Below are 17,801 nucleotides of genomic sequence, written 5' to 3'. Positions count from 1 at the left end.
AGAATTGTATCGCAGCCACCTATCGGCCACCACCTATAATATAAACCATTCTCGACTCTGCATAAACACACTTAAAAAATGTCATCAAAATCTGTAGAAACATTTAGGTCAATTACATACACACGGACACAAGAATTATTTATAAATATAAAGATTGTTACTTAAATATTCGGATTTTCAGACAAGGTTTTTATCAAAATTTACGTATTTTTTTTTAATTTCCTAATTCGTTGATTATTATCATTATATGCAATTATATGTATATATAACAGGATGACATAAGACAATAACATTTTTCAGGCATATTGAATATCAGACAAGAAGTGCAGCAGATCAAACTCAAAACCAAATAACTATACTGGTTAGTCAGAAAATATTATCAGGTTTACCAAGATCAAAGAGATTGGTCTTATGATAAAGCTATAGGATAAAGATTTATGGCGTGCAAATATAGGGTTGTACTTTAGTGTTTTAATATCAAACTGTCTGGTAATCCAACGCTGGCAACACAAAGATCTTCGATTAGTTACCAATGTTTGTCACTCCATCACTGACGATTCAACAATGATGCCGAAATTAAATGAATTTACTAAGTTATCCAAGATTTCGCTGTAAAACACTAAAAAAGTAATGGGGAAGCAATACAACTACAGGGTAACGCTCAGGAAATCAGAAGACTCAAGAGAACCAAACTACACGAACTTTTATATTGTATAGGTGTAACTATAGTAATTCAATTTAATTTTAATACAAGTATAAGAGAGCAATAGTAATAACCTAAATTGCAAATGAAAATTGTATTAAACATATCTAATGTAATAAAAACTTTAAATATTGTAATAGGAGTTTTTAGGTTATAAATAAATATTTAAGAACTTATAAACTTGTTTCATTAAGGAAATTTAAATCAAGAAAATAACATATTTATAATGTAAGTGAAACAAATTTTTACGAAAAAATAATTAAGAATTTTAAGAAAATCATCCTACAGTTAAATATTAAATAAATATGGAAAATTAAATCTCTATTTTATTATTAGTAAGAAACAACTGACTGAGAATACTCCAAATATATGTGATTTTTTATAAGAAATTATATAAAATATGACACGGAATTATATTAGTAATTTGCGAATGACTGATATGAAAGCTGTTGCCCAATGAGTCGTTCGTTAATTTGCTTCACTATTAAGATAACACATAATATATAAAAACTTTGTTGTAATATATAACAACGTTGGTTCCATGTCAGAAAAATATAATTAACTTGGCCCAGAACTCAGAAATCTGTTCATCATGATAATGCATCTGTACAGTGTTAGATCTCTGTGTCTGTCTTTTTTCTTCTTTGATATTTACATTTTTACATCTTACAATCTTATTATTTTTTGAGCATAGTAGATTATCATATTTTTTAAAAGCTGTACTCATGTTAATTTTGAAATATTTTCATAGAAAAATAACAACAGAAGTATTATGGATAAATATTGGAAGGAAAATTATAAAAGGACTGTTGAACCGTTGTGACTGAAAAATAATGAATGTGTGAAATAAGAGCTTTCAAACCTGGGGTGGTGAAGTTAATTTATAACACAATAAACATGTTCATTCGGTTTAATATTAAATTTATTTGACAAAAAGATTCACAAAAACACGAATAAATAAAATGGCTTAAATAACAAAATTAATCGTATCTTAAGACTAAAATCACAAGGGGTTACTTTTTATTTATAGTTGGAATAGCCGTATCCTCTATAACCATAAGGTTTTCCTAGGACGTTCGTTCTATATCCTCCATAGCCTGAGTAATAACCTAAGGTCATAAAAGCTGGTCTGATTATCTGATACATATAGTAATTTAAATTGTAGATAGTAAAGTTTTGTTTAAATAAAAATTATTAAAAATCCACATGAAATTTAGTTTTTCAATCTATTTATATGGAAAGCTATAATTAAATGTAATAATTATCAGTTAACGAAACACTTAAAATTGCAAGATATGCATTTTGCACAGTAATTAAGTGGCTTTTTATATGAACATACGGTATTATTATGAAATATATAGCTGAATAACGAAATTCTTCAAGTAATGTATTTTTTAATTATCTTTATTCTCTATTTTTATAATTCATATAACAGTTTCTTACCTGGATTGTATCCATTGTATCCTGGTCGATAACTTCCACCATAACCGCCTCCATAGCCACCCCCGTAACCACCTCCATTTCCACCTCCATAACCGCCTCCATAACCACCCCCATAACCGCCTCCATAGCCACCTCCATAACCGCCTCCATAGCCACCTCCATAACCGCCTCCATATCCATTACCAGATCCTAGACCATAGCTGCCGCCATATCCTCCAGAGCTTCCATAATATCCACCTCCTGGATAATATCCTCTACGAATTTGAAATGAAAGAAATAAAATGCGTATAATTTAATTTATCAATTAAAGTACCCGGAATATCCGACATTATGACCGTAGTATGGTCTGGTGTAATAGTTTCCTCCAGAAGGATAACTGCTTCCTGAGAAACCACCACCGAGGAGACCATATCCACCTGCATAAGCAACCGCACAAAGCGTCGTAAAGACAACAAATATCTGAAAACAAAAAATAATCACTTTCACGTGTTTGCATGCATTAAAATAATTGAAATGCCTTGTTAGTTTTGCTATTGTGATAACAAGATTACATCTAATGAAGTTTAATTACGGATTATGGTTAGATTCCAACAAAAAGACTATATTTAATAATATAAACAAATATGTGAAACAACAACAACTAAATATTATTATATTATTTAATATTAAGGCTTTATATTTTTTTTATTGTTTTTATTTGCTGTTAATAAAAAATATCTGCTTCAAAAATAATGGAATCAAAGTTTAAAATGTAATTAAGAACGTATAATTAAAAATTTATAAAATATTTAAAAATTAAACAAATACTCATCAAAAAATATTGATGAAAAGAGTACTTACAAATTGATTCATTTTTATAAGGCACCCGTTCGGCACTAAGAGCTTTAAAGTTTGCGTTTCGTTTTTATACAAGATAAAGCTCAATCTTAACCTTGTTTTAGGTTCTCCCACTCGACGTTATGGTTCATTTAAATAATTTTTGGTTTAAAAAGCGATTGTCAATGAAAGGAATTACATGTAAATGTTTCCGTCCATGAAAATCGGCAAATGTTGCGAAAGTTTATCTTTGGTAAACTAATTTGAATAGGTTTTCATCTTGGAAACGGAAATAAGCAATGTTTATTGTTAATATTATATTAGATTGTTTTACGTAATGAATTATGTAATAACGTACATTTATATATATACAAGCTTTTAAATAATTAGTTAAATGTAACCAATAATTGCACGTAAAATATACATTCATAGGTGTTTGAATATAATTCAATCAAAATTCGTAAAAATTAGATAACGCCCAATACAAATTGTATATAAGGTTATCTAACTAATGAAAAAACTCTTTAAATAGAAATAGATACCCTTTCTAGTACAGATTGAAAAGAGATGCCAGGATGAAGTGGCGCTTTAAACTGTTAAGAAACGTTGGACATAAACGGCTCGTGATTTAATGTATTTTTCATAAATATAGTATTTATCAAAATATATTATTACATCTTGTATTTATAAAAAAATAGTTAAAAATGGCAAACCTAATTAATTAAAGTCTTGCAACTTGAATTGAATTAGAACTTGAAAAGATAATCAGATATTGGATATATTATTAGGGAGACGCTCCTGACTAGATTAGTTTGGCACAAAAGTTCGACATTTCACCACTTGCAAAAACGCCATTTTTTAGATAGTTTTGTTTGGCAAGCAGATTTTCTCTATAACAAAAAAATACTTTCTCTGAAGGTCCCATTAAAAAAAGCTTTGAAAAGAGGATAGAACTTGTAGAAGAATGCCTGTTAAGGTGGATCCTACATTACCACCACCAGCCAACTCAAAACAACCTGGGATAACAAAGAGTTTGCTATATAATGGGTCAAAATTCCAAGGTTTTCAAAAGAGTAAAGGGAATTCCTATGAAGTTGAAGTAGTTTTACAGGTAATTAAGACATATTTGAGTAATATTTTTAATGCAAACAGTTTGAAACGAATATAAAAATTTAGTGCGTATGTTTGCTCATTTAACTACAGTAATTAGAATTAAGGAAGACCTAAAAATAGATATATCTAGTAACTGGGCAGAATTAAAGGGTAGGTGCCTCAGTCATTAAGTTACATATAGGTGTTGGCGGCAATATTATTAGGTTAGGATATACATGTAGTGATTACTAGCAAATTTCCATAAAGAATGTTTGTTTTTAGCATGTGGATGAGGAGAATTCATATCTGTGTGGATATTTGCAAATAAACGGTCTAACAGAGGAGTTTCCAAAACTAACTACTTTTTTTGATGGTGAAATTATTAGCAAAAAATATCCTTTTTTAACCAGAAAATGGGATGCTGATGAAGAGGTGGATCGAAAACATTGGGTATGTTAACAACTAATATCAGTTTGGTGTAATTAATGTATATAATATGAATGTAATTTTGCAATATAAAATTATAGAGTAAATTCTCTCAGTTCGGACAGTATGCAAAAACATTCAATACAGACTCTTTTGACTATAATCAGTTAACAGATACAGATTATGTGTTTATGAGATGGAAAGAGCATTTCCTTGTACCAGATCACACCATAAAAGATATTAGTGGAGCATCATTTGCTGGATTTTATTATATCTGTTTTCAAAAATCCACAGCTACAATTGAAGGATATTATTATCATAGAAGTTCAGAATGGTAAAGTATATTATCAGGGTCAATTTCATTTCACAAAATGATTTTTTTGCAGGTATCAGTCCTTGAATTTGACTCATGTGCCTGAAAACTCAATACAAATTTATGAATTTAGGTAAAGATATTGATAAATATGAATATAGGCAAAAGAGGTATGTACAGTGTATCTGCAATAAAAAAGCTCTTATAAATTTTGTTCAACACATAGTAATCTCCCTTACAACTCTTTTGAAATGAAATTGTCAAACTGTTTTATTTTGAAATGACAGTATTTTGATCATATTTTTCATATTAGCTTTAATTTTTAAACTGTGTGCTTTATACCGAAAAAGACCAAAATTCATACTAATATCGTGATACTTAAGTTTCTTCCAAAGGACTGATTGTATTGATTTGGGAAACGAAATTTATTAATAGATTTTGCTTTGCTAAATATAATTCCTATTGAAATAATGTAATTAATTTTTTTTTGTATATTTATGTAAAAAACTCTTGTTAAATATATTTTTTAATTATTGTTTTTAAATGATTTTTTTTGTTAACAAAGAAAATATATTATATAAATAAAAGTTTTTATCAATTTTGTATGCTTGTTTATATTTGGCTTATTAAAAATGACCAACCTTTTCTCTTTCTATCGCCTAAAATACATAAGAAGGGTTGTTACAATATTAATCTTTACTGTAATAATATAAACGCAAAGAAAAGTTAAGTTTAAGTTTTGACCGCTTATTACACAAAGAAATATTGACCTCTACGAAAAACTTAATTAATCTAATCCTCTGCTCCTGCTTTGATTTTACAACATTCACACTTCTAGTTTATCGATGATATGCTTTTTTGATCAAGTTTTTAGTAAATGAGATATATTAAAAGGTGTATTCTAGCTTTTGAGTAGTATTCAGATATTCCTTGATTTCAAAAAGTGTAATTGGTATTTGCTTCAATAAAATGCTATTAAAGAATGTTGATCATTTCCTCACTTTTATTTATGTACTATGGTTTTACTAAATTATCTGTTATCTGTTATTAATAGATTTTACAATAAGAAATGCATAAACATTTTTTTTAAATAAATCTCTTGGAAAATTCAACAATCTTCCCGTGGGCAATAAGTTTTTTTTTTAATGATTTCCGTTATACAATATAACTATACTGACATGTAGAAGATCACTTCAGTAAGTGATCTGCTGTACAAACTTATAGTCTAGTTGTTATTCTAGAGACTATTCTAACGTACTATAATTAAGTCTACAAGAACGTAATGTAACTACTTACGTCTACTAAACGTAATATTTGAGTATTACACTTTTTTCAGTGTATATTTAAAAGAGCTGAGTTCTGTATGAAACGACTTTTTAAGTTTGGAAATAAACAAAATATACTAGAGTCCAAATATCGCAAATGTGATAATTCGGGCTTCAATTTGATTCTTCTGGCCATCTTGATAAAACATCTGTTGGTATTTTAGAAGTTAAAAAGTTAATTCTTTGTGTGGGGCTGGGACAGCATACTCTGATTATCTGCAGAAATAAACAAGTATGTTTCATTCACAGTCACGTGTCCACGGACAAATTTGTTAGTGACGAAGAAGCCAGATCTCGTTAACTGTGGATTCTCCGATCTCCAAAAATTGTTAGGGAGTAACTTTCAATGATGACAGTAATTTAATGTCTTTCCGTGTTAAACTTTGTCACTACTTGTTTAATAATCGCTCCAAACTGTTTCTTTTATCAATTTTCCGAATAAATGTTTATTTTTTTACTTCAATTAGCATTAAATGCGATTACATGATATTATTTATACCTGACTAGTAGACTAGTGCTTATTACAAGTTATTTTAGGTATTAGTATCGCTATTACGATTTGTTTATCCATTGTATATTACTTGCCGAATTTTGATCTAAATCAGGCATTAAAATTGTTTGAATACTGGCGGCAAATGGCGGAACATTCTGAATCTATAACTTATCGATCCAGTGTAAACTGATTTATTTTATGGTTATATGCCTTGAATGAGGGGACGAGGAAATAGGTGAAGGTGAAGTCTAAGATTTCGACAGCTAATGGCTAATTTCGACTCTAGTGTCATGACCACAGGCTGCTAGAAGTCTTCGTTATATAATAATCAGCAACCAATATAATTAAACTATTTTTATTAGGATTAAGTAAGAAATAGTTAAATAGAATTTATTTATTATAGGTAAATTAATATAACCAATATAAAAAAACTTGCAAATATCAAATAAAAATATTTGATGTCTCTAAATGTTGATACTAGCCAAACAAATTGTTACCTTATACATAGATATCAATGCTTTATTTGCATAAATCATTAATCAATATAACATAACGGTATCCTAATGGATGTGATATGAGATATAGTCAAACTAATACTAAGTTGTAATATTTTGTATGTAATTGTAAAACTTGTGTGTGCGTAAGTAATTCATGGATTACATAAATCATAGTCTATATTATAAATATTAACGTTTTTTGCCCTCTAGGCGTTCCAAAACCGTTCTGTTCAGTTCGATTGTGATGAAACTTTGGTGGGAGTTGCGGCATATGAGTGCGAATGTTCCTAGTAAAAAGCAATTATGAAATTGTCTGATAAAAGAAAAGGCATTTAGAATGTAAAAATCGAATAGAAAAGCTAATAATTAATCAATGGAATTTAAAGAACGGGCTCCTTCAAATAATCTGTAAATTTGTTAATCTTATGTGCACGTATGCTGAAATTGACTTTAAAAACTAGTATGGTGAATCCATGAAATACACAAAGTTGTAAATTATTCAAATTATTGGGATATATGTGAACATTTTTTCGTTTCTATGCTATATGAACGAAGAACATACAAATAAAACCACTAGTACTAAGACAAACATAGACATAATTATTGGTAAAAGTTTACAATTCTTAAAATTATAAACATGAGATAAACTTATAGCCCACTGTAAGTATATAGGTATAAAATAAATATAATACTAGCACACATGATAGTGATTAGAACGTTCTATCTATGAGTTTTTTCAACACAATTTAAAAGAAAAAAATTTAGCGACCGCTAGTAGTAGCTCTTTAAGCCACCATACCAGCACTACATATATACATATAACATCTTCCTGTTGGTCATATGTAAACTTTAATAACTTAAATAAAGGAGTTTAGATCAATGAGTATTCTCTGTTCCCTTCCACCAAATAGTATTGAGTGTTTGAACACACACAAAAAAACAAAGTCAATAGAACATACGAACATTGCTACATAATTTAATTTAATTTTAAAATACAATTTCGTATGTACACTGGAATGTTAGCTGTAGAGAATAATATAGATAACGAGAACAAAAAATATACTTTTCTTAAACCTATCGATATTCTGTATCACCAACCTCAATTTTACACTCAAAATTCTTTTGATGACCAACGGGAGGAGAAACCTCCAAACAAAATTTCAATAGATTCCTTCAGAAACCCTCGGTATTCATAATCGAACTTTTTGCACTACAGTCATACTTTTCATCAAAAACCAGTGTTAGTATTAATAATTAGAGGTTATAAACAAGTAAACGTTGTAATCCAAAAGTCCAATTTGATGTGGTAAAATTGTAACGTTCCGACGTCATTAATTTTGATTATGTGCGTTGACTAATTTGTTGGATAGACTAGAGATACACGTAAGTCGAATTTTCATGTTCTGCGCATGATTGGCACATTTGGCCACTGTGTTCGGGATTATTCGGGTTTAAGTTTCAGTTTCATAACTCGAATATAGGAAATATACGTTGTAAAAACCTATTAAACGTATGTGGTTTATAATAAATACTTATCACTACATAGTATAAAACAAAGTCGCCTTTTCTGTCCCTATATCCCTATGTGCGCTTAAATCTTTAAAACTACGCAACGGATTTTGATGCGGTTTTTTTCAATAGATAGAGTGATTCAAGAGGAAGGTTTATATGTATAATACATGCATAATATACTAAGGCAACATTGCTAATTTTAGAGGTTTCTAACGTGATGTCGTAAATTAACCTATTTTTTTAGGCTTATTTAGCAATTAGCAAAAACGCTTTCTAACCCTACGAGTTAGATCAAATTAATGTACTACAGTATTGTACACCATAAAAAGGTCTACAAAAAAGTCCGCGATGGTATATGTTTATCTTTTAGGGATAACCCACATTAACCATTTTTGTTGTTTACTTTTTATGTGAGAAAATGGCTTATTTAGGAAGCTATTTTAAGTAATACGGCATTAATCCTTATCGAATTAAGTACCTTAAATACAGTGTGCAATTAATATAGATCAATATGGTTCCTTACAGCATGTAAATTAAACAAATATTTTCGGAGATATTACAAATTTAAAATTTGCGTTTAAAAATGTGTAATGTAATAAAAATTGTATGAATTTAGATATTCCAAAGATAGCAGGAAATCTTCATAGTAAGTATAGGGGAAGAGGAATTGTTTTACTCCAAATTTAATGCGTGCAGGCCAAGGGCAGTAATGAATAAACCAAAAATACTGGATCGATTTTAATCATGTTTTCATTGAGTGACATAGGCATATATATTTTATGCCCGTGCAAAGTCGGAGCGGGCCGCTATGTTTTTATATACAACGTTCATATTTTTTCTGTAGTGTATTTAATTTAGTATCAGCATTGCACCCGTGCGAAGCCGGGGCGGGTCGCTAGTCTACAATAAAATATGTTAATAAATTATAATACTTATACAACCATATATAGTCAATTCAAAATAGCAGTGATACGGGAGACTTTAATTACTACTACAATTAATTTTACAGCCACAATAATTTATAGGTTAGAGTTGTTTTATTATCTACACACTGAGCTTTTTTCTACACTAGTATTGGTAGGGTTCCCGAAGGCCTAATCCAATTTATAATCCAGTTAATAATTAATTAACAATTGTATGTCTGAGTAATGTATTTCACTTTCAATAGAGAGCATATTTATGTTTTATTATTATATTTCTCTTTAGTTTGTCCTGTTACTATATGTATACATCTTTCTTGATAAAACTATATTTAATCACTACAATCATGCTATTCATGCTCTCACACCCTATAATAGAATTCCCTACAATTAAAGTATATTAATTGTATACTGACCTTTAGTGGTTTCCTCTTTCATCACCTTGTCTTGGTAATCGTCAGCATTGAGTAAACCAACGTTCATAAAGTTTTATTCAAATACTGTTACTTTCAAAAATACTAGTCAAGTTAATAACCAAGCTGTTTATTTCCAATCTATTAAACACTTGCTCAAGATTCTACCATTTGTCAATTTCTTCTTCAATGTGTCTGATAGAGCTCATACAAACCGAAGGTGTTTTCGACAAAGTCCCTTTCCATAAATCCAGACAGTTCTGGTTTGAACATCCTCCTCAACCTGAATATTTATTGTAATAATTCTTTGCAATACCCCATATCTACTCAATTGGATTAAAAATGCAGGAGAAGACATAATACTCTGTGGCCATGACATTCAGTAATCTGATCTAGTATGTATCTTTTCTCAGGCTTATTTCTAAAAAAGTAAATTACATAAAATGCAATTAAATATTTCATTTATATTTTATTTATATACGAGTAATAATTTGAAATAGTTCATTCTTTGACATGATTTCCTCGAAAATTGTTTTATGTACTTCAGGCCATTCCTTAATTGTAGCCTTTGTTGATGAACTTGTTGGGATTTTCGGTACCAGTGTATATATATATGGTGCATGGGCATAACAATAACTGATGGTGCCTCTAAGTTCTTTAAAAGCTGATTTTCAAACTACTGCAAAGACAAGTTACGGCTCATTTCTCCATGGTAGTCACCCTTGGATTTAGAGGAAAACACTGGTTCTGCACCAGGAATAAAACCATTCCTGTGTCCAGCATGAAGAACTATATGTCTGCAATGAATAAATGTTATGACTAACAAAACCTAATCAACAGTTATTCCAATATTTACCTTTTTCCATGAACCTTTGTTGTCTTTACACTATATTTATTAACATCTTGCCATGAGCAACCAATGTAACATTCTGAAATATTCAGGTCTCTTTTAAATATATAAATTGATATAATTCTTTCTTGATTTTGTTATATGTTTTTTAAATTGTATTCTTTTAAAAGCAATCTCTGAAAGATCCATTAAACTCTTTCGTGAATTATCTTTACACCACTTAAATTCTATATTATCCAACAATGTATGGATTTTTGTAGATACTTTCCAGACTAACAATTTTCTCTGAAATAATTGTATAAAATTATGTTTCGATTGAAAAAAAACTACTTACTGTTTTCTCTGAAACACCAAGATTGATGTCATAGAAAAAATAGAAATTTCACGGTATAGGCGACCTTGGGGAAATGTTTTGTTTAGTTCAATCAACTGTAGCGCTGCGATCGCAAATTGTGATTGGCTAGTTTAAATTCCTGGTGCCGCCACTAACATGAAACGTGATTGGTCGATCAAATTGTGTGAAGTCAGTATTTTCTATGGGCGTCCATTTTTATGTTGGTTGTAGGTTTTGGTTTTTGTTTAGATCACGAAATTTTCGTTTTACGTTATGCATATTTTCTGTTTTACATTAATTACTATGGAGTAATAATATAAAAATTGATGACAAGTGTAGTAAAAGATGTAGTGTACCGGGGTAAAAATCTACTGCGGAAATTAGACATCGTTTTCCAAAGAATGATCTCGCTTCTTTCCAAAAATGGGTTGACCAAGTAAATAGTAGTAAGTTACCTGGATAAACCACAATGCGAATATATCAACGTCATGGTGTCTGTTACGGACATTTTACTGAAAAATGTTCAACATTGTTTTTATCAGGTACATATAAATTATCTATATACTACATGTCTGTTTATATATTGTTTGTTTACAGAAAATCAAAACCTACTTATGAAGATGTTAGTAGTAATAAAATTCAATTAAACTACCAAGTTGTTCGTATGCTATCAGTATGATGTCTCTACATAAAGAAGTCTTACAAGAAGGTAATAATTAATATAACTGGATAATTAGTAGTAATAAATACTACTTTTAATTGTAAAATATCCCTAAAATATTTGTAATACTTTAACTTTTTAGAACAATCAGTGTTCAATCATTTTATAGTAGAGGAATTATATATTTAAATTTGATTGCCTTGTTAAGAAAATATTTGTTACGGTGCCATCAATTAAAAATTTAGTTGCTACTTTTAGAGGATTTATTATCTTAAAGAAATCTATTTTGTCTAAATTTACAAATAATACTACATTTGTTTAACAAATCTTAACCAAGATTGCTTAAAGAATTTTGCTGGATCTATTAGAGGTCATGGAGGTAGAAACAGCATCCTTCCCCTAGTATGTTCGAGAATTCTTTAAAAGGGCTCATCACTTCAATTTTTTCACATCATTCTCTCAGGGAAAATTGTAAAGAAGATGAACGTGTTAGATAACTTATATTCTTTTTTAACGGGAGATCTAGTACCACTTGAGGTTGTTAAATCACCAGTTGAGTCTATATTTTCAGTTCCAGAGAATTTTGCTCTGAGAAAAACAAGAGTCTAATATTGTATTTTGTCTTATTTCAGCTTATTTAACAAAACTTCTGAAAAAGAGACAACATGCAATATTTGTCTACATTCTATATTAAGTAGTTCCACAGTTTAAATACTCTAAAATCAAAATATCTTTAAAAAACACATAAATTTTTTGTGTTTCAACTGTCCAATCCATAATGATTTTCAAGACCAAATTTTAAGTTATTATCAGGTGTGATTGTATTTTTGGTTTAATGAAGTTAATGCAATATCAACAAGGAAGGATTTAAAGTTTACCTTCAATATATCAAGATAAGTTAGAACTCTAATAGATCCCATCAAATTGATGGCACTAAACATATATGGAAAGACGTTATAGAAGAATTATAGATATTTTAATTTTGCCTAGAATGTACTATGAATATACTTATGTATATTTGTATAGGATTATATTTTAATAAATTAATTTTAAAAATTAAATTTGATTTTCATTTAAATACTATTGGCCAATAAATGTGACGTCACAAAATAATGAGGTGAAATGGCAGACCAATCAGCAAAGTATTTTCATTACAGGTTTCTACATAACTATTTTAAACTAACCAATCAAATTCACGTTGTCAGCGCCGCTAATGAATGAACTAAGCAAAACTTTGCCTCACTACTTACCATTGGAGTTGCACTCCCCTGATTGATGTTGATTCGTCACCTGTTTCGCATAAACACGGATTCTTTTTGGCGAATTTAAGGTTATATTGTTTTTTATTTTTTGAAATGTTTTAGTGACCGCGTCCGTACTAATGTACAATTACAGAAAAAAGTGCAGCTGCAAGGCGCAAAAAAATATTTTCAATAAAAACCGCGGCGATTTCAAATTTATTAAAACAAAGGGTTAAAACAACGTTTGCCGGTTTATTACCCGTAATTATAATATTTTAAAGAATTTTCAGATGTTTGGCAAACGGTCAGCTTTTGTAGGCTCTTACGTTACATGTTCAAACTTCTCTAACAGCATTCTATCTCTTTTTAAATAGAACAAAATGACAAGGATAATATTGTCTGACTGTAAAACGAATTATGTCACTGCTATTTTGAATTGACTATATACACAGCGTAGTTACAATGATGAAAATTGGAAAATATTTATATTAAATCATGTAAATTAGGTGGCGAAAAATTAGGCAGTTCAGGCTTTGTCATTCACATCGAAATTAATGCTTTTAACGCGTTAGGATCAAACCCTATGCATATAATATAGTTTATAATTATAATTGTTCCAAAGTAAGGGTGTAAATATATATATTTTTTGGGATGATTATTGTTATTTTTTATTTAATATTTTGTTTATTATTATGTCAAGTAGTGCCAAATCGTAATGGCAAGTTACACGACTTAGCAGGACGCCAAAATAACAATTATTTACTAATTTTTTCTTCGGTACAAACTTTAATGTAAACCTTAATTTAATATTTAATATTTCTTAATTTAATATGCACATAGAATATTTCTAAAGAATATTCTATGTGCTTATTAATTGTTAGTATATGTTTTAAACTAAAACATATACTAATGTTTTAGCTTACGAACTTCATTGACATCGCGTGACTAACCATTGACATCACATTTCATTGATAAATAAAATTGAAATAAAAATATTAAAATTTATTAGACAAAATTCAACAAAATATATAAAAAGTATATATTATATAAAGTATTATATACTTTGCCGCATTTCACATTTCTTTAGTGTGTTTAATTTAAAGGATCTATCTTTCTTCTTTTTGTTTTATTATATTGAAAACAAATCCGTCATGCTTTTCTGTTGTAATTTTAATAACTTCCAAAATCCAAAAATATGTCATGCTCTTATCATTCATATTCTGAACATAATAATTGTAACATGTTGTACTTTATCCTGAAAAGTATTACATATTATACAACGAAAAGGTTTAAAATTTATATTTAAAAAAATATGTGTAAAATTACTGTGACGTCATTAACATGGCAGAATCTAGAAATAAAATAAAGTGAGTAGCTTAAAGACCTAAACACAATATAATAAAACAATCTTAACAGAGTTGCTAAGTGTGGTAAGATATTGTCTTGCCTCTGTAAAATTTTTCTCATCTTGACTTACAGAGTTAGTGATAACATATTATAAACAAAAATTTCATTAAAGTTTTTTAACATAATTGTTGAGGCATGTATTTTTGACTCCATGATATATAATAAATCCAAAAGGAACTGTCTTGGTTAAGTAGCCTTATATCACAACATATTGATTTGGAGACTTAGCCAAAACACATTTCGTTAAATAAATTAATTATAATACAAATCTTCTTGTAGTGTAGTCACATTTACTTTCACATTTTTAACATTGAACATTCATTTGAACAGATTTTAGATTTATATCCAATATTTTTACAACTATCGCCCAATTATGGGCAACAAGGTGTAATATAGGTTCAGTTTTTAAAAACAACGGTATATATGTATATAATTGTATACACTAGGTAAAAGCAATACTGACTCACATACCGAATATGCTTAATCCAAATAATTTTAAAATAAGAATTGAAAACATTTCTTGAAAGGAAAACTATATCTTGTTATTTTACTTCCTGTACACCCGGTTACACTTGGAACAAATATGCTGCGCTTTGTTCCTTTGTACTCAGAATTTTTTTTTATAACATTTTTATTAGATATGCTTAGTACAATCTTAATTATACATTAATTTAATACTACATTTCATTTGTACTTGGTTAATTCACAAGCAAGACGGGTGCGAGAAAATACATCAATATGTATTTGTATCTCAATAATAAAATTATAATAATTTATAGCTATAGTTTACACTAAAGGTATACACTTTATATAAGTTATTATGGTTTGGTTCTCCTCAATATCCTGACATCCTGGGCGCTGTCCAGCAATTGTATTTCTTCCACGTTAATATTATTTAGGAATCTTCTTTCGTGTTTCAAGGCGGATTTCAATCTTGGATAACTTCGCAAATACATTTGATTTCCAGGTCATCGTGCAGTTCTTCGTTGGTTACGTAGCGATAGGCATTGGTAATCGAAGAACCTTGTTTTGACTAGTTGATTTGAATTTTTAGTGCAACCCCATATTTGCACCACAAAAGGTCCAATTTGGCTTTATAATTGTCTTATAGATCAACCTCTTTGATTTTAGATCAAGTTGAGAGTATCTTCCGACTAACCAGTATAGTGGTTTTATTTTGGTTCTAATGTGTTTTGCTTTTTGTCTGACGTGATGTTTCCAAGTTTATCTATCATCCAGATGGATTCCAAGGTATTTAGCTGATTCTGCTTGAGGAATCGGACATCCAATGAGTAATATAAATAAGTTTTATTATTTCGCCACACTGCAAAATTAACGTGGACAGATTTGGAGCTATTAAGTTCAATTTTCAATCTTTCTCCCATTTGTAGATTTTGTTGACTGCTACTTTTTCTATTGCCTTAGACAGAAATATGTGGTTTGCCATAATAATTGTGTCGTCAGCAAAGGTTCCAAGTAGTGTTTCTATTGTTCTTGGAATGTCAGCAGTGTAGAGCAGATGTAGGAGAGGTTCTAAGATGCTACCTTGTAAAACTCCAGCCGAAATAGATTCAAATGTCGAGAACGCCATTTCATGCGATACTCTATTGACCTACTCTAATTGACCTTCAACAGTTGTCCTCAAACGCTTTTTCAATAGCCGCATTTACTCTGTGTACTTGATCGACTGTTGAATAATTGATATGATAACACGTTTAAATATTAGTTTCTCAGATAGCTTTGATATTGCAGGTAGTAGCGAAATAGGACTGTAAGATTCGACTTGTTCTGCAGGTTTGTCAGGTTTTTTGAGCATAATTATTTGTGCCACCTTAGAGCATTCCGGAGCATGCTTCAATCTTAAACAGGCATTAAATATATATGTCAATACGATTATTGCTTTTAGGTGGCAGTTCTTTCAATAATCAGGTGAAATGTCATCTATACCAGATGCCTTTTTAGGATTGAGGTTATCAATTTCAGTGGCAACTTCCAATGGAGAAATTAGATTTAGATCTACATCGGGTAGATAAACAGGAGATATATCCATGGTAAATTCTATATCATTAGGTTGAAATATGTTAGCTAAGTATTGTGCGAACAATTCAGCTTTTTCATCGTTTCGTCGAACCCATTCATTTCGATCATTTTTAATTGACGGTACTCGAATAATTGGTCTTTTAAATCTTCGAGTTGCTTTTCATAGCGAATAATCTTTGTCAGCTTCTGGGCTTAATTCACTTACATATTTTTTAAAGCAATTCTATTTATATTCTTTGACCTTTTGATTCGTCTGATTACTAATTCTATTAAAAGCAGTTTTGTCTGCAGCATTTCTGGTTCTGTGCCATATTCTTCTAGCTTTTCGCCTCTCTTTTATCATTTCTTTAATTTCGAGGGTGTAAAGTACTTCATATTCTGATTTCTCTCTTGCTATTGGGGTAGCATCTTTTGCAGCTCACCCAATTTGTTCAGTTATATTTTTGGTTTGTCGCTCAAGATCATCTATACTTTTAAGTTTTACTTTTAAACTGATTTGTTACTGCAGTATTAATCTGAATTTGTCCCAATCAGTACATTTGTTGGTAAGATTAGGCATTTTTGCTTTTCTTAGGATTGTCGCACCCAGTGTAACAATACTGGAGTGTGATCAGATGTTAGATCGCACAGCAGGTCTGGGACTTTGTTACTGTCTGTGGGCCAATAAATGGGTTTGCACCCTGAATGATAATTACAATTTGTATGGTTAGCGCTTTTAAGTAATTCGATTCCTTTTCCAGGTGTTATTGTTCGTGAACTCAAAGCTGTATTTTTAACATTAAAGTCCCCACCAATAATAAACCTTGGGCCTAATTTTGAAAAGATATCTTTATATTGTTGTTGTGTCAATTTATGTGGTGTTCCAATCTTGGTGGACAATATAGCGCTAATATTTATGTAAGCCCCATTTTTAGCGAACTTATTATCCCAGCTTGTATTTCTTCGTTTTTAATCTCTTCTTGTTCGGAATATTGTATATTTTGTTTAATTATTAAAGCTGTTCTGCCTCGAGCTCGTTCGCTGTAGTGTCCAGTAAGCATCATAACCCCATATTTTAAGGTAGTTTTTTTTAGAAAAATGTGTTTCCGATATGAGAGCTATATCTACGTTATTTGGTTTTAAGAATAATGACTGAATTTCTGTCTTATTTCAGTCTGGAATTCTTTGAGCAATATCATCATGTCGACGATAGTTGGCTTGTTGGCCACAGCTTCCTGCGGTTTCGTATTGTTTGTCATTTGATATTTTGGTGGCGTTTATATTTTTGATTGATGGTCTTGCGGTTTCTTGGGTTTTTTTTTTATTTTCAACGGTA

The 17,801-nt window shown here is 29.9% G+C and overlaps 2 protein-coding genes across 2 annotated transcripts; one reads left to right on the top strand and one right to left on the bottom strand.

The window, feature by feature from the left end:
- Nucleotides 1-1,607: 1,607 nt before the first annotated feature.
- On the bottom strand, nucleotides 1,608-3,141 carry LOC143198164 (uncharacterized). Its single transcript, XM_076407223.1, has 4 exons — nucleotides 2,987-3,141; nucleotides 2,460-2,605; nucleotides 2,147-2,400; nucleotides 1,608-1,812 (listed from the first exon to the last, which is right to left on the bottom strand). Exons 1-4 carry the CDS (start codon nucleotides 2,996-2,998, stop codon nucleotides 1,724-1,726), a joined length of 501 nt encoding a protein of 166 aa, XP_076263338.1. The 5' UTR covers nucleotides 2,999-3,141; the 3' UTR covers nucleotides 1,608-1,723.
- Nucleotides 3,142-3,786: 645 nt separating this feature from the next.
- On the top strand, nucleotides 3,787-5,396 carry LOC143198189 (glucose-induced degradation protein 4 homolog). Its single transcript, XM_076407276.1, has 4 exons — nucleotides 3,787-4,073; nucleotides 4,337-4,504; nucleotides 4,582-4,814; nucleotides 4,867-5,396. The coding sequence occupies exons 1-4, from the start codon at nucleotides 3,927-3,929 to the stop codon at nucleotides 4,928-4,930; spliced, it is 612 nt and encodes a 203-aa protein (XP_076263391.1). The 5' UTR covers nucleotides 3,787-3,926; the 3' UTR covers nucleotides 4,931-5,396.
- The last annotated feature ends 12,405 nt before the right edge of the window (nucleotides 5,397-17,801 follow it).

Source organism: Rhynchophorus ferrugineus, unplaced genomic scaffold (assembly GCF_030347505.1).
Source record: "Rhynchophorus ferrugineus isolate W39M unplaced genomic scaffold, kcgeb_rfMv2 rfM1, whole genome shotgun sequence".
In the NCBI taxonomy this organism is placed as follows: Eukaryota; Metazoa; Arthropoda; class Insecta; order Coleoptera; family Curculionidae; genus Rhynchophorus; species Rhynchophorus ferrugineus.
The sequence above is the reverse complement of the archived record's forward strand: the minus strand, read 5'-3'. Positions and strand labels throughout refer to the sequence as shown.